Source organism: Coturnix japonica, unplaced genomic scaffold (genome assembly GCF_054131305.1).
Source record: "Coturnix japonica strain WE unplaced genomic scaffold, WE-NBRP24 Scf075, whole genome shotgun sequence".
Classification (NCBI taxonomy): Eukaryota; Metazoa; Chordata; class Aves; order Galliformes; family Phasianidae; genus Coturnix; species Coturnix japonica.
In genome coordinates, this window is record NW_028188978.1 from 146,232 (window position 1) to 168,540 (window position 22,309).

The window sequence follows — 22,309 nt, forward strand, 5'->3', positions numbered from 1 at the left end:
GGATGGGAGGAGGGAACGGGGCCGTCCTCACACCCCGCCCCGCCCCGACGGCTGAGATCCCCCGTTCCCAACCTGACCCCAAGAGCTCCGCACCCCGGGGATCTTTTTAGGGGCAGCCCATCCCCAAAGCTCCCACCTCCACGCCCCCACTCGGCACCATCCACCAGCACCGCGGTGTCCCCACGCGTCTCCGTCCCTTCTGGGATGTCCTGTCCCTTTTCCCACTGTGACACCCCCGAAGTCCCCCGGTATCCAAAGGTTTAGGGCTGAGGAGGGGACCTGGAACACGGCCCAGGGGTCCTGGGAATGCAGGAGTTGGGGCTTTGGGCCAGAAAACAAAGGTTTCCTGCCAAAGTGAGCTGTCACTTTTGAAATCAACCCTATTTTTCTATTAAAATCTATATTTAAGCTGCCCCACAACCCAACCAGCAGGGAGGAATATCAACTAAAGGCCAGCAGCCTGCAGGCACCGTGCTGCTGGCAGCCACCTTTGGGGCTATGGGGTCACATTGGGCTCCTCTCTACTGTCACCACCCTGAGGATGGTCCATGGAGCCATCAAATAGAATGGGGAGCTGCAATCCTTCCTCCCACCACCCTCTGCATCATCTGCATCTCTGCCTGGATGCCCAGCATGGCATCTCTCCATGCATGTGTGCATCTCCTTGCATGCATCTCCCCACCTATTTATGCATCTCCCCATCTATATGTTCATCTCCTCATCCACATGAGCATCTCTGCATCCACATCTACATCTCCCCACCCATGCGTGCATCTCTTCGTCCACGTATGCATCTCCACATCCATGTGTGCAACCTCCCATCCACGTGTCCACCTCCCCATCCACGTATGCATCCCCCCATCCACGTGTGCATCCCCCCATCCACGTGTGCATCCCCCCCATCCACACATTGCACTCTCGGCCTACAAACCTCCCTTTTGCTTGGCTGCTTTATGACCACTGGCAGCTGGGAGTGATTCGGAGCTGCTCCTGCTCTCATAGAACTGATGCTGGAGTGGAAATGCTGCTGTTCATAGCCAGGAATCGGCCCCAGTGCTGCATGCAGGGAGGATGCTGGCTTGGCTGCTGCAGGGAGGAACCTTTGGAAAGTTCCCCAGCCTGATGGAAGGCTCTGAACTGCTTCATGTTCTGCACAAGGAGGATCTGCACACCTCTAACCGGCCCCTGGGTCCCTGCTGACGTGCACCAGAGGTCCCTGTGCTGTGCAGGCACATCCCCGTGCAATTAGAGTGAATTAAGTGTGGGTGGGGAAGGAGGGAGAGGTGTGAGGAAGGCCTGGAGCCTCCTGGAGAGCCCTCACCCCTCCAATAACCCCTCCAATAACCCCTCCAATAACCCCTCCAATAACCCCTCCAATAACCCCTCCAATAACCCCCCCAATTACCTCTCCCTCTTACACCTCCCCACAGCCCACCAGCAGCACCGACTTGCTCTCCCTGCTGTTCTCCTCCCTCTCCTCCCTTCCTCCCATCCCTCATTCCTGGGAACAGCTCCAGGCTCCTCTTGGAGGCCGCGGATGTCCCAGCTGTGTTGGTTGATGTCTCTGTTTGCTCCCTTGGGGGTGCAGCACCTGCAGGAATGAGGGCAAACTGCACCCAGGATGGCTCCCCAGCACCCTGCACCCCATTGTCCCACCTTCATAGAACAAATAAGAGATGCTTCAGGCTGGAGACTGAGAGCATCCTGCAGCAATGCTGCATCCCTGCTGCATCCTTGCAGGATAAGGATACATCAGACCTCTGGACTTGCCACCAATCTGATGGCCTCTATAGAGCCAGAACCCCAGCACTGTGCACCCATGTGCATCCAGCATTTGCTTATCCAGCTGCAAAGCAAGCAGAGGAATGTCAGAACATTGCAACCCCATTGCTGCCAGCATAGGGGTCACCCATCCCCATAGGCTTTGAGCAGCCACCGGAGCCCAGTTAGCAGTGAGCAGCCAGCTCCTGCCTGCCATAAAATGCAAACAGAGCAGCTCTGCTTTATCTGAGCCATTATCGCTGGATTTAACTTGCTTGCTTTATCAGCACTTGAATAATAATTAATCTCCTGCAGCAGGGCAGGCCTGGCCCCGTGGCAATGTGCCTTTCCTGGGTGCAGGGTGCTTTGCAAAGGGATGGGTCCCATTGGGATCTCAGCACAGCAGCAGTGTGGGATGGGGGCAATCCTCCTCCCAAAGAGCTTCTTTTTGCTCTGTGTTTTTTTGTGGCTAAAGAAAGCAAAGCATGCATGCAAAACAACAACAAACAACAACAAAACCTGTTTTTATGGGCAGTGCAGGGCACAAACATCTCGCTCCTGCAATATAAACAAGGCCACCACTGAGCCCCTCCATGCACAGGCTCCCTCATAAATCACATTGGGAATAAAATAGCATTTCAGGAATGCAGTGAGCTGGTCCTGGTGCTCTGTGGGAAAAGCAGTGCTGCTCAGTGCTGGTGGCACATCAGGCTGCTGCTCCTTAGAGCTCCAGGGCTGCCCTTTCCCACAGAGCACCAGGCTGTTGGGCCCAGGGGTTGCATTTGGCTCAGGTGTCCCCTGGATGGAATAAAACCCAACCCAAACAGATTTGGGTTTGATTTGCAGAGCCTAACTGCATTGCATGCATCCTGCATCCCTCTGCATCCTGCATCCCCCTGCACCATGTGCATCCTGCATCCCTCCAGCCCTGGGTTCAATTTGCAGAGCCCAGCTGCACCACATGCATTCTACATCCCTCTGAGTCCTGCATCCCTTTGCAACCCTGGGTTCATTTGCAGAGCCCAGCTGCACTGCATGCATCCCTCTGCATCCTGTATCCCTTCTGCATCCTGTATCCCTTCAGCCCTGGGTTCAATTTGCAGAGCCCAACTGCACTGCATGCATCCTGCATCCCTTCATCTCTAGGTCTGATTCACAGAGCTCAACTGCACTGCATGCATTCTGCATCCCTCTGCATCCTGCATCCCCCTGCACCATGTGCATCCTGCATTCCTTCAGCCCTGGGTTCAATTTGCAAAGCCCAACTGCACTGCCTGCATCTCTCTGCATCCTGCATCCCTCTGCATCACGTGCATCCTGCTTCCCTCTGCATCCTGCATCCCTTCATCCATGGGTTCATTTGCAGAGCCCAGCTGCACTGCATGCATCCTTCTGCACCCTGTATCCCTTTGCATCCTGTATCCCTTCAGCCCTGGGTTAAGTTTGCATGGCCCAACAGCACAGAGCATGCAGACACCAAACAGCAGCCCCAGGGATGTTGCAGTGCTGAGGGTGATGCACATTTGCAGACCTCTGCTCTCCAAATCTACACCCATTCCTCATTGCTTTCTCTATCTGGGGATGCTTTCAGGGCCTTCTGGTGTGGTTGCATGGAAGGAGCTGAGCAAGAAGAAGCTCAGCTCTTTGTATCAGGGGTGAGGATGCCTGCTGGGCATGTGGCTGTCAAAGAGACTTTAGTATTTATCACCTCTTTGGCTTAACAGGATTGATGTTGAAAATATGACTGCGAGGAAAAGGGCTCTAAATTACAGCGCTCTGAGCACCCTGCTTTATTCCTCAGCATTGCTTCTTTATGTTATTTCTTGTCCTCAAACCATATATTGCTCCTATTTTAACCAGCAAGGCCTTTCCTAATTTACACCGTCATTACTTTGAGCGATATCACCTCCGTTATTATTACCATTATTATCCCGACGTGGTTTTGTGAGTGCCTCATTGCAACACCCGGCATTAAATAACCTTTAGGATTTAGGCTGCGTGATTTGGGATTTAATCAGCATTTTGCTTCTTAATTGGTGCAGAACGAAATGCTCTCCATGAATTAACACAAGCTCTGCCTTTTTGCTGTGAGGTTTACTGGTATATCTTCCTCATAGCCCTTTGCTTACAGTCATGGATGATTTGGGATCACTGCAGGGATGCTGAAGCTTGGGGAAGGATCCCAAAGGTAATTGGTGCTCTTTAATTACTGCTTAGGGTGCCTGACGGGTCTTGCTCAGCATTTCCATATCCAGTTTGTTTTTCCTGACTCTTCCTGTAATGTGATGCCCAGATTTGCATCTCCATAGACCTGCACCCAGCTGCAGGATTCTTATCAGCCACCAGGAAACAGCGGTTCTTGCTTTCCTTCCCAGTCCAAACACCCCCAGATCCCCATTGAGCACCATTATGGATGGGCAAGAATGGTGGAGATTTCACCCTGAAAAAGCAAACTAATAGATGATGCAGAAAGAATAGAGCTTGCATGAGGGCTGTAGCCATGGGGAAGGTTGGACACGAAGGGGTTTAGCATCCTTAGCACCACCATATGAGGATGCTGAGCACAAATAATGCAGACATTGGGGCAGATTTGGGATCAGAGTCTGCAGCATCGGGCTCTGCCATGAGCTTTGTGGGAGGAGAAGGGAAAACAATGGCTTTCCCAATGGGCTGCTTTAAGGAAGCCTCGGGAACCCCTCCCTTCACACCAGGAAGGGCCGGGATCTCCTCATTCCCTTCACTTTTCCTTCTTCCTTGTTTGTGTTTCAATATTCATGGGCTTGAAATCGTTTCTTTCCTGGTTGTTCTGAAGCTTCTTACACATTTCTGCAAAGGGTAAAACTAAAAACAAACCCTCAAGGACGACTTCTCATGAGGTGAATGGGATGAAATCCAGCTCTCTGCAGGCCAGCAGGGCTGCCCTCATCCTCCTTTAGCTCCTGGATTCAGCCCCTATGAAGCTTTCCCTGCCTGGCATATGGGAAGGAGGAGGAAGGCAATGCTACCAAGCTCCAGCTGTTGCAGTGACTTCAGCCTTGCTCCCTACAGCCTGGTGGCAGGGAAAAGGTCCAAAGTTCAAAGCTCAACAATAAGCAGTAATCATATGGGTGGAAAAAAACACCCATCCAGAGCTGTTCCAGAGCTAATTGTTGCTATGGGTATTGCCAGTGAGTGAGGAAACCCATTTTGTGACAATAGATGTAAAAACACCATCGGGTTGTGTTGTATTGAGAAGTTGGGATCGTTGGGTTGAGAGGTTGGAGGTTTTGGGTTGATATGTTGGGGTTTTTGGGTTGATAAGTTGGGTTCATTGGGTTGAGGAGTTAGGTTTGTTGGGTTTGTTGGATTTATTGGGTTTGTTGGGTTTGTTGGGTTTATTGGGTTGAAGAGTTGAGGTCATTGGGTTGAGGATCTGGGTTTGTTGGGTTGAGAAGTCGGGGTTTTGGGGTTGATAAGTTGGGGTTTTGGGTTAGGAAGTTGGGTTTGTTGGGTTTATTGGGTTGAGGAGTTGGGGTCATTGGGTTGAGGAACTGGATTTATTAGGCTGAGAAGTTGAAGGTTTGGGGTTAAGAAGTTGGGTTTGTGGGGTGGAGAAGTTGGATATGTTGGGTTGAGGAACTGGATTCATTGGGCTGAGGGCCTGGGGTCATTGGGTTGGGGAATTGGGTTTGTTGGGTTGAGAAGTCGGGATTTTGGGGTTGAGAAGTTGGGTTTGTTGGGTTAAGAAGCTGGGTTGAGGATCTGGGTTTGTTGGGTTGAGAAGTCAGGGGTTTTGGGGTTGATAAGTTGGGGTTTTTGGGTTAAGAAGTTGGGTTTATTGGGTTGAGGAGTTGGGGTCATTGGGTTGAGGAACTGGATTTATTAGGCTGAGAAGTTGAAGGTTTTGGGTTAAGAAGCTGGGTTTGTGGTGTTGAGAAGTTGGATATATTGGGTTGAGAAGTTGGGGTCATTGGGTTCAGGAATTGGGTTTGTTGGGTTGAGAAGTCGGGGTTTTGGGGTTGATAAGTTGGGGTTTTGGGGTTAAGAAGTTGGGTATGTTGGATTTATTGGGTTGAGGAGTTGGGGTCATTGGGTTGAGGAACTGGATTTATTAGGCTGAGAAGTTGAAGGTTTGGGGTTAAGAAGTTGGGTTTGTGGGGTTGAGAAGTTGGATATGTTGGGTTGAGAAGTTGGATTCATTGGGGTGAGGGCCTGGGGTCATTGGGTCGGGGAATTGGGTTTGTTGGGTTGAGAAGTCGGGATTTTGGGGTTGAGAAGTTGGGTTTGTTGGACTGAGGAGCTGAGCTTGTTGGGTTGAGGAGTTGGGGTCATTGGGTTGAGGCATTGGATTTGTTAGGGTGAGAACTTGGGGTTTTGTGGTTAAGAAGCTGGGTATGTTGGATTTATTGGGTGGAGGAGCTGGGGTCATTGGGTTGAGGCATTGGATTTATTAGGCTGAGAAGTTGAAGGTTTTGGGTTAAGAAGCTGGGTTTGTGGGGTTGAGAAGTTGGATATGTTGGGTTGAGGAGTTGGATTCATTGGGCTGAGGGCCTGGGGTCATTGGGTTGAGAAACTGGGTTTGTTGGGTTGAGAAGCTGGGTTTGTTGGGCTTAAGAGTTGGATTCTTTGGGTTGAGAATTACACCCAATGCCAAACATGAAGATTATCTGTCTTGGCATCACACGATTCTCTCCTTGCCTGAAATGAAAAATCCTGCCCTAAATTGGGGCCTAAAACCCCTTTATGCTCCCATCCATTGTCTGTGGGATGGTCCCACAGGACTCAGCTCCTTTCGCACCTGGTGAGAGCAGAGATCTCCAACGTGTGGGATGTGAATCATGCTCTGAAACGTGACCCAGGGCGGCCACAGGGAAATGCTGAGCATGGGGCGGCTGCTCAGGCTCAGTCTCGTTGTGTCTGCTCAGTGAATCTTTAATTAGGCTATGCAAATCCCAGCAGCTTCTAATTGTCCTAATCCCAAGGTTGCTCTCTTGCTTTCAGTGTTTTGGCAGTTGCTTTCTCTTCTTGCTGGGCTGAGGATGCTCCAAACTCATCTCACATCCTGAGGTGGAAAAGGTCATTCCTCCCCATATCTTACTTCTACATTTTATGGGTTCTAACCCAAAAAGACCCCAAAAAGCCAAGCCTATCTGCAAGCCACATGGCCCCTTTGTCTGAGAACGGACAGGGATGTGGATCAAGGTGATGCTGAATGGGAACAGCAGGAGACACATCTCTCACTGAGCATCCCAATGGATGCAGCAGTTGTGCAACGGTTGCATTGGTCATCTGTGCAAGGAAGGAGGACCATGCGGTGCACACTCAGCTTCCATTAACAGGAGATAGGGGGTCTGTTGCTCCGTGGATAGTGCTTGGACCCTCTGTTTGTAAGGGGGTGGTTCTCAGACTCCATTTGCTTAGGGGTGCTGTTTGCATCAGCAGAGCCTTTCCATGAGGATCAGCTCATTTTTGCTCTCTGACTGTGAAATACTCCAAAAGCACTGACCCAAAGCAGACTCCTCCAGCATCGGGGTGCAGCTCTTGCCAGCACCCAGCCCTGCCTTCATGGTTCTGGCAGGGGATGAGGGTGAGCTCTCTCCTTGGGCACAGTTATCCTGAGCTGGCAGAGATCTTTGCCTGGGGATGAGGTGACTCACAGCCTGCAGTGCCCAATGCCTCCCACTGCTGCCCGGACACGCACGGCTGCACGCAGCAGTGATGTCAGCCCCTATGGGATGCGGATCACAGACAGCATCATCTCATCCCCATCAAAGAGACAAGCATTATTCCCTCCTTTCCTGGGTATAAAGCTATTTCTGTGCAGTTGTTTTGCTCCTGAGCCCTCCCATGCATCGGATCTTAGACCCACACCTTTAAGCCATGAGTGTGGATCCCTTTGAAGCCTTTAGCTTTGGCATTGAGCTCCATGCTTTCCCCAGCTGGTGCTGGAGGCAGCTGGATGAACACCCGGCCCCGCTCCCGTCATCATGCAAAGCTTCTTTATCTTTGTTTTGGATCTGCTGCCGTCTCAAGCATGAAACCACATTTTCCTGCCCTACTGCTGAGCTTTCCCATCTCAGGAGCCCCATAAAATCCCAGTGCCCAGAATCCAGCCCTCTCCTTTCCATCACTTGGAGGTGTAGGGCAATATACTGTATGTGCACTCCTGCCTCCTGATGCTCTTCTGGTGGGTGATTAACACACAGCAATGGATTTCAGCATAAGCCAACATGCACTGCGTCCTCAAGGCCACGTTATCCACATGTCCCCTTCCAAGGCAGCGTGCTCACTATTTATATGAGTCACTGTCCCACTGTTTTCTATGGAAACAAACCCAAGGTCTCTCAAACCCATCCATACAATGACCTTGTTCAACCTTGTTCAGCATAAACTGCCCCATTTCTGATGGGCTCGGGGACGTTTTTCCACCTGGAAAAGATAAATAAGACGGTTCTGCAAAGTCTCTTTGGCTTCCAACCCCAGCAAAGGGGTGAGGATGAGGAAACAGCCTCTGAATTTCTGCTGGATCATTTGCACACCACACACGTGTGAACAGTCAGAACGGCAGCGGAGCTGATGTTTATCTGCTTTGACATGGGTTGGCTGCCTGGCATTTGCTGACATTGCTTATTGCTCCTTCAGGTGTGAGCACAGCACCTGAATTCCTGCGAGTGCTGGAGAAGGTGCCAGAAAAGGTGGTTTTGGGGTGGGTTTTTTTTTGCAGTTTTCAGGTCTTTCCGAGGCAAAAAACACCCCAAAGCCACCACAGCACATCCACACATCCACAGCACAACAGGCAGATCTCTGCTGCTCATACCCAAAGGTTTTATTAGTGCCCCATCAGGGCTGCACACATCCCTGTGCATTGAGCTGGAGCTCAGGGCTCACCCCTTAGACACCATAGACCCCATCATCCCCATAGACCCCATCATCCCCACCCCATAGACCCCATCATCCCCATAGACCCCATCATCCCCACCCCATAGACCCCACCATCTCCATCCCATTCCCTCCCACCCCATTATCCCCATCCACACCCACCCCATTCCCACCCCATTACTCCCCTTTTCCCTCTCACCCCATTATCCCCTCATCCCCCCCACCCCATTAACCCCCACCGACCCACACCCCCACCTCCTCCCACCCCATTACCCCCCCACCCCCTTACTCCCATCCCCCCCACCCAATTACCCCCCCATCCCCTCCCACCCCATCGCCCCCCCACCCACCCCATTCCCATCCCCACTGAATCTCAATAGGGAACACATGGAGGTCCATAAGTGACAGTGATCCCTGAGGGATCAGTGCTGGGACCAACACTATTTAATATCTTTATATCAATGACATGGGAAGTGGGACAGACCCCCACAGCACTAAATAGGAAAGATAAGGGTTTGATGGGTGGTTTGTTCAATGGTTGCAAGGTCATATCAAGTGCATGGTGGTCAATGGGTCAATGGATGGACAGTGGTGTCCTTCAGGGTGGGTAGTGGGACCGACCACCTTTAATATCTTCATCATTGACACTAATAGTGATAGATAGGTGCCCCCCGCAGCCACTTCTGGGTGACACCAAACTGTGTGATGTGGTGACATGCCTGGGGATGGGATGGCACCCAGACAGGACCTCTCACTGTGAGAAATGGCAGCAGAAGATGCTTTGGGTGCAAAGAGAATGGGCTGCAGACACCTATGGGGACACTTTGGAGGCAGCAGCCATATGGGGAGGATAAAGACAGGAGGATGAGAGGGTTCAGAGGGGCTCCCATTGCATCTATGGAGAAACCCCAGTCTGATCAGTGCTCCTCGGAGGGATGCAGGGAAGGGGAGATAACGTTTTGGCTGTCTCAGAGTAGAAGGGAAAGGGGCTGCTGCCATCTAGAGCAGGGACTGCTCCGCCTGCAGCCTGCACGCAGCTCGGGTATAGGATTGAGTGGCCCCATAGGGAGATCTCCATACATCCCTTTGCCCCCCGTTTCCTCCCATGTCCCCCATGACCCTATATCCCCACAGCTGCCTTATTCCCCGTGTCCCTACACCCTCACAGCCCCCACGTCCCTCTTCTGTCCCAATGTCCCCTGTGTCCCCGACCCCTCCATGTATCCACACACTCCCATGTCCCCAGCACCCCCTACATCCCCTATTCCCATATCTTCCTCACATCCCCATATCCCCCATTGCCCCCCATGCTACACCTCCACAAGCCCCACCATGCCTCCTGTAACCCTCATATTCCCTTCCCATGTCCCCTTTGCCCCCTACACCCCATATCTCCCCATCACCCCTTAAGACTCCTTATATCCCCCTCAGGTCCCCACATCCCTACACTCTCCCTGCACCCTCACACCCTCTGCCATGTCCCCTATACCCCCCTATCACCCCCACATCCCCCTCATCCCCTCCATCCTCCACATCCCCCACGTCTATCCCTACGCCCCCCACACCCTATATCTCCCCATCACCCCCTGAGACCCCTTTCAGGTCCCCACATCACCCCTTGAGACCCCTTATCTCCCCCTCAGGTCCCCACATCCCTACACCATGTCCCCTATACCCCCCTATGACCCCCACGTCCCCCTTATCCCCCTCCATCCTCCACGTCCCCCACGTCCATCCCTACGCCCCCCACACCCCATATCTCCCCATCACCCCTTAAGACTCCTTATATCCCCCTCAGGTCCCCACATCCCTACACTCTCCCAGCACCCTCACACCCTCATGTCCCCTATACCCCCCTATGACCCCCACATCCCCCTCATCCCCTCCATCCTCCACATCCCCCACGTCTATCCCTACGCCCCCCACACCCTATATCTCCCCATCACCCTCTGAGACCCCCTTCAGGTCCCCACATCACCCCTTGAGACCCCTTATCTCCCCCTCAGGTCCCCACATCCCTACACCATGTCCCCTATACCCCCCTATGACCCCCACGTCCCCCTTATCCCCCTCCATCTTTCACACCCCCCACGTCTATCCCTACGCCCCCCACACCCTATATCTCCCCATCACCCCTTAAGACTCCTTATATCCCCCTCAGGTCCCCACATCCCTACACTCTCCCAGCACCCTCACACCCTCATGTCCCCTATACCCCCCTATGACCCCCACATCCCCCTCATCCCCTCCATCCTCCACATCCCCCACGTCTATCCCTACGCCCCCCACACCCTATATCTCCCCATCACCCTCTGAGACCCCCTTCAGGTCCCCACATCACCCCTTGAGACCCCTTATCTCCCCCTCAGGTCCCCACATCCCTACACCATGTCCCCTATACCCCCCTATGACCCCCACGTCCCCCTTATCCCCCTCCATCTTTCACACCCCCCACGTCTATCCCTACGCCCCCCACACCCTATATCTCCCCATCACCCCCTGAGACCCCCTTCAGGTCCCCACATCACCCCTTGAGACCCCTTATCTCCCCCTCAGGTCCCCACATCCCTACACCATGTCCCCTATACCCCCCCATGACCCCCACGTCCCCCTTATCCCCCTCCATCTTTCACACCCCCCACGTCCATCCCTACGCCCCCCACACCCCATATCTCCCCATCACCCCTTACTCCCCCTCAGGTCCCCACATCCCCCACATCCCTACACTCTCCCATCACCCTCACACCCTCATGTCCCCTATACCCCCCTATGACCCCCTCATCCCCCTCCATCCTTCACATCCCCCACGTCCATCCCTACTCCCCCCACACCCTATATCTCCCCATCATCCCCGAGACCCCCTTCAGGTCCCCACATCCCTACACTCTCCCATCACCCTCACACCCTCATGTCCCCTATACCCCCCTACGACCCCCACATCCCCCTCACCCCCTCCATCCTCCACATCCCCCACATCCTTTACACCCTCCATTCTCCCTACGCCCCCTACGACCCCCCATATCCCCCCACGCCCCCAAGGTCCTCCTCGCCGCTAGGGGGCGGTACCACGGTAGGCCCAATGGGCGTGTCTATGGGCTGGGCCTAACGTGGCGGCGGCGCAGCGCTGCGATGGCGGTGAGCCGTGCGCTCGCTGTTCGCTTGGCCTACTCGGCAGCCGGAGCCTTGATGGGTTTCTCGGCCTTTTTTACATGGAGCCTGGCACCCAAATTCCGACAACCAGCCACGGCCGCAGCCGGGGGGCTCTCGGGTACGATATGGGGGCGGTTTGGGGGGTGGTCGGGGGGGATAGTGTGAAATAAGCCCACCCCAAATGTGACCCCCCCCCCCCCCCCCAATCCCCGGGGTACACCCCTCTAACATGACCCCCCCCCCCCCTTTATATGTATATATAACCCCCCCTTTGAGGTTAACCCAAAGCTGACAGCATTCCCCAGGCCTTGTGCCCCTTCCCCATGCCCATAGACCCTAAAGCATCCCCCTAAATATCCTGGGTACCCTGAGCATCTCTGGGGGGGGTTGGGGGGGGGGTGTTTGCCTTAAATCTGAATGGGAAAGCTGGGGGGCATAGGGGGGGTGTTTGCCTTGAAACTGAATGGGAAAGATGGGGGGCATAGGGGGGTGTTTGCCTTGAAACTGAATGGGAAAGATGGGGGGCATAGGGGGGGTGTTTGCCTTAAATCTGAATGGGAAAGATGGGGGGCATAGGGGGGTGTTTGTCTTAAATCTGAATGGGAAAGATGGGGGGCATAGGGGGGTGTTTGCCTTGAATCTGAATGGGAAAGATGGGGGGGATAGGGGGGTGTTTGTCTTAAATCTGAATGGGAAAGATGGGGGGCATAGGGGGGTGTTTGCCTTGAATCTGAATGGGAAAGATGGAGGGGATAGGGGGGTGTTTGCCTTAAATCTGAATGGGAAAGATGGGGGGGGCTTGGGGGGATGTTTGTCTTGAATCTGAATGAGAAAGCTGGGGGGCATAGGGGGGGTGTTTGTCTTAAATCTGAATGGGAAAGGTGGGGGGCATAGGGGGGTGTTTGCCTTGAATCTGAATGGGAAGCTGGGGGGGCATAGGGGGGTGTTTGCCTTGAATCTGAATGAGAAAGCTGGGGGGGCATAGGGGGGTGTTTGCCTTGAATCTGAATGGGAAAGATGGGGGGCATAGGGGGGTATAAGCTGTGGCTGGTAGCAAGGCTGCAGGGGAGAGGATGGGGACAGATGGATTTTGGGGCACCCTGTGGTGTTTTGGGTGCTCTCTGCAGGTCTTTTATGTGTGTTATTAAGGGAGTGACTTTGGCTAGAAGCTATTGGGGTTGCAGCAGCTTTCAGGCTGTGTTTGCAGCTGGGAATATCAGGGGTTCACAGTGTCTGCATGTGTATAGAGTGAGCCCCATGTGCCAACCAGCTTTGTTACCCATAGGAGGATATTAGTGCAGGCTTAACGTTGGCTTTGCTAAGGAAACTCAGGGCTGGAAAGTTGCGTTCACGTGTGCTTTGTGTTTTCGGGGAAGGAAAAGGAAAGTGGCATCCTCCTGAGCTTTGTACCCATGGGGACATAGGAGTGAGAGCTGTTTGCCGTGCAGGGTTGGAGCTGGAAGGTGCACATTAAAAACACAGAGATTTGGTGGCCAAAACAGATTCTGTGTGTCTTAATGACTGGGTTGGAGATCATAGTCCTGTTTTGCTTTGTTAACTGAGCAGCTCATGGGTTTTTATGGGGCCGAATGCAAGTGAGCACCTGGAGGAAGAGCACAAAGTGAAGTGAAACTTGATGGTGAGCAATGCCAGCTCTGCACTGTGCAGCTCAATATGGGTCGTGCCATTCAGTTCTCAAAGCTTCTTCACCTTCTTCCTCTTAATTCCAGCTGGAATTGGAGTTAAGCTGAATGATTCCAACATGCTTATCTTGCTTTACTCGGTGTTTTTGGGGCCCCAAGCAATGCACAGGGAAATAAGTAATGCTTTACACTGCATGTATGGGCTGTCTTTGCATTCACAGTGGAGGCTGCAATCTAAAAGGAAGCTGGTGGAAAGCAGAGAGAGAAGGCAACCTGTGCTGCTGGTGCTGGAGTCACTTAGGTTATTATCTGCTGAGAGGTTTGTGTGCTGGTTACCAGGTAATTCAAGCTAGTGAAGGTAGTAAGGGGGGGTCAAAAAATGAGATAAGAAGTGGTCATTTGCTAGTTTACACTCTATATACACTCAGACATCTGTGAAATGTCCATAGGGAGAGTCTAAGTGGGATCTCAAAGCCTGAGAAACCCATTAAGGAAAGGCAGGAAGGCTTTCAGTGTGTCCTGCTGTTACAACAAAGCTGTTTGAGGAGGTTCCTTGGCTGCTTTTTCCTGCCCTTCTGCTTCACGTTTTGCCTCCTGGTGTTTCAGGAGGTGAAATTGCTCCCCATGTAATTGCAATGAGATTTCAGCTTTGTATTCCTACTTGTTCTTGTGTAGCATTCTGTCTCACCAGCAAAGCAAAAGCCAGGAAGGAACAGGAGCAACCAGTCGTGTATAGAAAGGACCTTTGGAATCACTTGCTGCCCTTCATTGGAGTTGTTCTTTGCTGGGATGTCTCTCCATGCTTCCCTTCATCCTTACAGTCTTCTCTGCTTTAATCATTTCAGTTCAATTACCTCTCCCTATGAAACCGCAGCAATTGAAGATGCTGAGCAGCCACCATTCCAGTCTTTCCAGTCACCTTTCATAACAACAACCACCCCCTGCACACACAGCACTGAGTAACATCAGCTCCCTGATCTTCACAGGGCAACCTCAGGACCTGGATTGTCATAAAGGAGACTTTATGGGCTGTTTCCAAGCTGCTCAGTTATTTCTGGCCCCAAACAGAATGCTTGTGCTTTGAGAATGCAGCGTGGAGCAGATAGCAAAGCAGGTGCACAGAAGATGAAAGGTGAAAAGAGCTTTTCAGATGCTCAGAATCATGAAGATACCTGATAAGTGAAAGAGGCAATTTGTGCTTCTATTCCATTGTCTTAAATGGAGGGCAGCACACTGATGGGGAGCCCTCATGAAGGGAGATCTGGATCCCTCCAGGTGCTGCTAAAGGGCAGGAAAACATGCTGTTGGTTTCCTCTTTAATGCCCTTTTTCACCCCCTGTACCCATACAGCACCGTCTGCTTTCCTCCAAACAGAAATAAACCCCAAAGCACGTGCCCATGGGGGAGGGTTCGCTAAATGGAAGCCAGTTGGCACTCAGACCCTCCATAGACTCCTCTCCTTTGAGAGCTGCTTGCCTAAAATACTTCACTGTTGATCCTCAGCTATTTTGGCAGAGGATCCAAGCAGGGAAAACCCATTTTTAACCTCTGATGTTTCACTCACTTGGCTGGGACCCCAGGAAGAAACATTGCACCCTTTCTGGGAACCAAGCAGAGGAGGCAAAGCTTTCCCAACACAGAAAGGACAGAAGGGTCGTGTGCTGGTAAAGCTCCTATTGGGGGGGTGGGTACAGCTCACAAAGCAAGGTTTGTGTGGATACTGAGGGCTCTTCAAGCACTGCAGGCGTCCCCATTGCTCACCACAGGCTTCGTGTTTTCCATTCAGTCACTCTTTAATGCGTGCTTTGTTTTGTTTTCTTTTGCTTTGCTTGTGTTTGCTGTCAGCTGCCGCCCCCCAGAGCCTGTTTCAAGCCCCAGGAAGAGGAAGGCTGGCTGCAGAGCAGCTCCCCTGTGTGTGCACATGCTTCTCCTTGGCCTCACGCCGTTGTTGTTTTGTCCCTGGGATCCACAACACCCATCCGTGCTGTACACGGCGTCCTGGCAGCGTGCTCTGAGCTCAGCAAAGCAGCTGCTCTGCTGCTGGCTGCCAGCAGCAATGCTTTGCCTCAGCAGGAGCAGTGGGGAAGCCTCATCATGGCCTGTATTGGAATGGACTTCAAGGATCATGAAGCTCCAACCCCCCCCCATCACACGCAGGGCCACCGACCTCCACATTTAATAGCTACCCATCCAACCTGGCTTTGAATACCTCTAGGTATGGATGGGGTATCCACAGCCTCTCTGGGTGCTATTCCAGCACCTCACTGCTCTCTTGGTAAAGAACTTCCCCCTGACATCCAATCTGAATCTTCCCCCCCCTCCAACTCCAAACCATTTCTCCTTGTCCTGCTATCTGCCCCTTGAAAGACTTGGCTCCTCTCCTGTCTGTAGGCTTCCTTTAGGTCCTGGAAGGCTGCAATGAGGTCACCCCAGAGGTCCTGGAAGGCTGCAATGAGGTCACCCAGCAGCCTTCTGCAGCCTGAACAAGCCCATCTCCCTTTGTCTTTTTAATGGAGGTGCTACAGCCCTCTGAGCATCTTTATGGCCTCCTCTGGACCCTCTCCCTGTCTTATACTTCCAAACCTGAATACAGCACTGCAGAAGGGGCCTCATAAAGGCAGAGCAAAGCAGAGAGGGATAATCACCTCCCCATTCCTGCTGGCCACCCCTTGTATTGATGGAGCCCATTGGCTTTCCAGGCTGTAATCACACACTGCTGCCTCATGGTCAGCTTTTCACCCCCCAGGACCCCAATATCCTTCTCTGCAGGGCTGCTCTCAAGGTCTTCTCATCCCAGTCTGTATCTATGCTGTGTCAATGCATGTCAGCATTGTCCTATTGCCAGGCTGGGGTCGATCCAGCTGTCAATTAAGAGCTCCTTTAAACTCCATCCAAGCTCACTGTGGGTGCACTCCTGGATTGAAGCTACGAATTAAAGGCATTTTATCAAAGCTCCTGCTAACCACCATTAAAGAAAACAACCCCCCAGCCCCGTTGTTTCAGATGTACCGGTGCTTGTTGGATCGTTTCCTTTTCCTGGAGCTTTGTGTGCTTTAAGGCAATGACTTTTTCATGTTGTTCCACTTCAATGTTTGCTCCAGGTCGGAAATCCCTCCATTGTGTTTTATTCTGCAGACTCGAAGCGTGGGGGGTGAATCCAACCCAGACCAAGGGCTATGGAGCTTCTGATGTTATTATGTGCTGCAATGGAACTTCTGATGTTATTATGTGCTGCAATGGAGCTTCTGATGTTATTATGTGCTGCAATGGAGCTTCTGATGTTATTATGTGCTGCAATGGAGCTTCTGATGTTATTATATGCAGCAATGGGAGCAGCATGAATGCAGTTCTGGGATGCAGAGGTGCAGGTTTGAAGGAGGAGCAGATATAAGGGGGGAGATGGATGTGAACCAAAGCTGAATGCATTGCAGGTCAAACATTGCCTTAATGAGCCAAGCTTTTATTCCCCTATTCCATCTAAAAGCCTTCAGAAAGGCACTTATTGAGCTGAAGGAGTGAGGTGTGATGCTACATTTTTGGGTTAAACACACAGGCTTTTTGCTTTGGGCTTTTCCATGCTCTCTTTCCTCCTGTCCCCCACTTGTGCTGATGCAGATGCTGATTCAAACAGCTCCGTGTGCTCATTGCAACACTTGTTTTGGCCATTATAGAGAAGAAAACAAGTTGGAGGGGGGGGGGAGGAAGAAAAGGAACCTCATGCTTTGCCAGCTCCATTGCTTCAATGGAGGATCTGAGTGCACCAGGAGACAGACTGGCATCACATGGATGGAGCTGGGTGAGTCTCCTTCCCCTCTGCTTCACCACGTGTTATTTGCTGGGTGAAAGGATTCCCTGTTCTTTAAGGGGCCTCATGACCCAGCTCTGCACGCTGTGATGCTGTCAGCAGGCTTCTCTTCTTTGGGAAGTGCTTGGTGTGAGGTTATAGGGGGGGATTAGCTGAGCTTCCTTCCCAGTGCTGTGTCAGGCATTGGGCTGAGCTCAGTCTTGCTGACAGCTCACGTGCTGCCTCTTCTTGCTGCCTTGCATTCGGAGCCCTGACTCAGCACTTGAGCTGAATTCTGCTGATTCATCTTCAAGCTTGCAGCAGGGAAAGCTGCTTCTTGTGCCAATGCAGAAGCCAGAGCTTCCCCTCCCATCAGCAGCTTCAAGGCGTTGCAAAGCTGAGGAACATCAGGAGGAGCTGAAGCTTTTGCTTTCACTGTTTTATCTTCTACAGGTTGGGTTTTATCTCCATGAGCCACCTGCCTGCCCTTTGGGTTTGCTATGGCCCCAAAGAGACAGAAAGCACCGCCAGGTTTCCTAGCAAAGAGCTGCCTTTGTGTAGGTTCAGCTTCCTATTGAGATCAGAAGGGCTGCAAGCAAGGAGCTGCAAAGCAAACCCAACACAGTGCTGCCATCCCGCCCTATGTTGTTTTTGCTCTGTGTCACAAAGCTCTCTTTGAAGCCTGGAGAAGCTCTGCATGGAAGGAGAAGGAGAAAAGCTTCACGAAGCAGCACTTTGGGTTGCAGCAGTGTCAAATGGAGGCACACCATTGCAGATGATGCTCCTTGTTGCTGCTGTGGCTCCAATAGGCAGCAATGTTTGCTTACAGCAGAGACAAAGCTGCTTCAAAATGGGCTGGGGAGCAGCACACAGCCCAGATCTGAGGGTTTGAAGTGTCTTTTTCCTCTGCTGGAAACAAGGAATAACTCTTTGTGCTCAGATATTACACTGGTTGTGTAACCCAGCCCCCAGAAGTGCTGGATTTAATCCACTTTAAACACTAGATGAGAGTCCTTTGCCCCAAGTGGGAGCTTTATGCAAACTGTGAGCAGCTGGGAGCTGCAATCTGCACCCCTTCACTTCCAGAAATCCCATCAGAAACATCCCAGTCCTTTGACAATAGGTCCTCCATTAGGAGGGATGTTTGATAGGGTGGGTATCACTGGTGCCTATAGGAGGGCTGCTATATGGGGTGGGGGTCACTGGTGCCTACAGGAGTGGGGCTGTTTGATGGGATGGGGGTATCAGTGGTGCCAGTAGGGCTGTGTGATGGAATGGGAGTCACTGGTGCCTATAGGAGGGCTGTGTGATGGGGTGGGTATCACTGGTGCCAATAATAGGGCTGCTTGATGGGGTGGGTATCACTGGAGCCTATAGGAGGGCTGCTTTATGGGATGGGGGTCACTGGTGCCCATAGGAGTGGGGCTGTTTGATGGGATGGAGGTCACTAGTGCCAATAGGGCTGTGTGATGGGGTGGGTATCACTGTTGCCTATAGGAGGGGGGCTTGGTGGTATGGGGGTCACTGGTGCCTATAGGAGGGCTGTGTGATGGGGTGGGTATCACTGGTGCCATTAGTAGGGCTGCTTTATGGGATGGGGGTCACTGGTGCCCATAGGAGTGGGGCTGCTTGATGGGATGGGGGTCACTAGTGCCTATAGGAGGGCTGCTTGGTGGGATGGGTATCATTGGTGCCAATAGGGCTGTGTGATGGGATGGGGTCACTGGTGCCTATAAGAGGGCTGTGTGATGGGGTGTGTATCACTGGTCCCAATAGGAGGGCTGCTTTATGGGATGGGTATCACTGGTGCCCATAGGAGTGGGGCTGTTAGATGGGATGGGGGTATCAGTGGTGCCAATAGGGCTGTGTGATGGGATGGGAGTCACTGGTGCCATTAGGAGGGATGTTTGATGGGATAGGGGTCACTGGTGCCTATAGGAGGGCTGTGTGATGGGGTGGGTATCACTGGTGCCTATTGGAGGGGGGCTTGGTGGTATGGGGGTCACTGGTGCCATAGGAGGGCTGTTTGATGGGATAGGTATCAGTGGTGCCAATAGGGCTGTGTGATGGGATGGGAGTCACTGGTGCCATTAGGAGGGATGTTTGATGGGATAGGGGTCACTGGTGCCTATAGGAGGGCTGTGTGATGGGGTGGGTATCACTGGTGCCTATAGGAGGGGGGCTTGGTGGTATGGGGGTCACTGGTGCCAATAGGAGGGGTGCTGTTTGATGGGATGGGGGTCACTGTTGCCTATAGGAGGGCAGACTGATGGGATGGGGTCACTGGTGCCATTAGGAGGGCTGTGTGATGGGGTGGGGGTCACTGGTGCCCATAGGAGTGGGGCTGCTTGATGGGATGGGGGTCACTGGTGCCATAGGAGGGCTGTTTGATGGGATAGGTATCAGTGGTGCCAATAGGGCTGTGTGATGGGATGGGGTCACTAGTGCCTATAGGAGGGCTGCTTGGTGGGATGGGTATCACTGGTGCCTATAGGAGGGCTGTGTGATGGGATGGGTATCACTGATGCCATTAGGAGGGCTGCTTTATGGGATGGGGGTCACTGGTGCCAATAAGGGCTGTGTGATGGGATGGGGGTCACTGGTGCCAATAAGGGCTGTTTGATGGGGCCAGGGGGGCAGAAAACAGCCAATACTCACCTCAAAGTCTCCTTCCACTGTGGCTCCTGGAGCACAGGAGCAATGGGAGCTGTTATATGGGTCACTCCAAGCGTTTGGAGGGGGATGTTTGTGAGGTGGAGGTGGTCCTGCTGTGTTTCTTCATGGCCTGTTGTGCTGCTGAGTGCTGCGTTGCTGTACTGACTGCCCTTGCTGTCTGATCAAGCAGGTGTTCTGGCGCTCTGGGCCCTAATCACGCATGTGATGTATGTGCAGGATTACTGGAGGACCTGGTTAAAAGGGCTGAGGTTCTTCCTCTTCATCGGGATCCTCTTCTCAGCTCTCTCCGTGGTGGGATTCTGCACATTCCTCGTCCTGGCCATCACCCAGCATCAGTGTGAGTTGATCTGAGCTCAGCTCTTCCTCCTATAGACACCAGAATGTACTTAATCTATATGATAAGGGGATACAGATAAGGGGAGTGCTCTTAAACGCCGCTTCTTCAGCACTCTTAAAGCAGGTGGGTGAGGGTTTGGGAACCTCAGTGTGTATCAGCAGGGTGAAAATGCCTTCAGAGCTTAGTCAGCACATAAAGCTTCCTGCTGTGAACATAACATGGGAGAGCTCACATAATGACTCCCAATATCTGCTGGGTAAGGGGTGAAAGGCAGGGAGGGTTTAGGGGCTGTTTATTGTGTGCTTTAGTTTGGGGTTAAGGTGGATTCAGACTGTGAAGGATAAAGGGGGGGTTTGAAAGACGTCCCTTTTTCTCTCCTAGCCCTGACTGATCCCAGAAGCTTTTACCTGTCGTGTGTCTGGAGCTTCATCTCTCTGAAATGGGCTTTCCTGCTCAGCCTCTATTCCTACCGGTACAGGAATGAGTTTGCAGACATCAGTATCCTCAGTGACTTCTAACAGCTGGGACTTATTGCTCCTGTCTGAAAGGTGCTGGATGTCTGAGCTGCCCCCCAGCGGTACGTGCAAGAAGCATTAGAGGAGGCAGAGAAGGAAACCACCCAGTGCTGCTCGGTTTGTCTGTCTGCAATAAGGGGTTTTTTATTTGTTTCCTAATTGCTTTTACTCAACCATTTAAAGTTTGGCTCACGCTCTCAATCTGTTCCTTCTGTCACATCCCTGTGCCTGGCAGTGAGCTGAAAGGCTCCATCTGCTCACAGACAGCAGGCCTGCACCCACACCCTCATTGCCCTGAGGTCTATGGGGTTCATGTGGGTCAGAAGCCCCCAATGTAATGGGGGCTGTAATGCCTTCAGGATGCAGCCCCTGAGGGCGTGCATAGCAAACAACCCTGCTGTGTGCAAGCCAAACCCTACAACCAAACTCCTTGCACTGCTCTGCCCCATGGAGAGGAAGGGAAGGGAAGCCCTGGGTACCCCCAGCACCCCACATCTCCTGCAGTGTGGTACAGCTGAAATCAAGGAGCATCTTGATACAGCAAGAGCAGTGGGCAGCTGTGCCAGGGGGGGCGGCTGGGAGTCACTAAAGCCAGACCCCACTAAAGCCAGACCCCACTAAAGCCAGACCCCACTAAGGCCAGACCTCACTAAAGCCAGACAAAGTCCACGTGAGTGGAACACACTTAGGAGCTTCAGTGCTCAGCCTTTTAAATACTAACCCCCCCTTCCTGCTGGCAGCAATGGCAGGAGGTGCAGTGCTGATCCCTGCTGACCACCGTGGAGTCTGCAAGTGCTTTTACACTGGCTGTCCTAACCCATCTCCTACACAACACTGCCCTTGGGTTTGCTGCTTGGCTGCTGTTCCCAGCCCTATAAGCTGCTGCTGGTCCCTTCCCATCACCGAGTGACATCACAGCATCCAAAACTCCCATCACTTTTTCCCCCCTGGAGGTTTTTAAACGTTATTTTTGTGATGATTTACCCACAGAAAAGCTCACTGAACCCCTTGTTTTATTCCCCCACCCCCCGGCATCTTTTAGCTCTGGACTTTATACTCCGGTCTCAGCTTTTTAAAAGATGGTGGATGTAAATATATAATATATATATATATATTTTTACATTGTGCTTTGGTTGCAAGCTTGGTGTAAGGCCTGGCCCTGCAGCGGGGTGGTGATCGACAGCAGAGCTCGTCTGTGTGTATTCCAGCATCTCCTTGTACTAAACCACACTGTAACTCCTATGTGATGCCACAATAAGAGCAGAAATACAGTCAATTTCTCACCGTACTGGTTGCCTGTGGTCACTGCTTCACCGAGTCAAGAGGGGGGAGGGAGAGGGAAGGGAAGGGAGGGGAAAGGAAGGAATGGGGAAGGGGAAGGGGAAGGAATGGGGAAGGGGAGGGGAGGGGAGGGGAGGGGAGGGGAGGGGAGGGGAGGGGAGGGGAGGGGAGGGGAGGGGAGGGGAGGGAAGGGAAGGGAAGGGAAGGGAAGGGAAGGGAAGGGAAGGGAAGGGAAGGGAAGGGAAGGGAAGGGAAGGGAAGGGAAGGGAAGGGAAGGGAAGGGAAGGGAAGGGAAGGGAAGGGA

At 52.5% G+C, this 22,309-nt stretch overlaps 1 protein-coding gene across 4 annotated transcripts; it reads left to right on the top strand.

The window, feature by feature from the left end:
- The first annotated feature begins 11,726 nt into the window (after window positions 1–11,726).
- SLC48A1 (solute carrier family 48 member 1) lies at window positions 11,727–22,012 on the top strand. Of its 4 annotated transcripts, XM_085534142.1 has the most exons (4): window positions 11,727–11,887; window positions 15,258–17,649; window positions 20,089–20,209; window positions 20,591–22,012. In XM_085534142.1, exons 2-4 carry the CDS (start codon window positions 17,542–17,544, stop codon window positions 20,725–20,727), a joined length of 366 nt encoding a protein of 121 aa, XP_085390268.1. In that variant the 5' UTR covers window positions 11,727–11,887; window positions 15,258–17,541; the 3' UTR covers window positions 20,728–22,012. The 4 variants fall into 4 exon arrangements, with proteins under 4 accessions (XP_085390268.1, XP_015742347.2, XP_015742348.2 ...); XM_015886861.3 differs by lacking the exon at window positions 15,258–17,649 and having other exon boundaries at window positions 20,039–20,209; XM_015886862.3 differs by lacking the exon at window positions 15,258–17,649 and having other exon boundaries at window positions 20,042–20,209.
- Window positions 22,013–22,309: the final 297 nt, after the last annotated feature.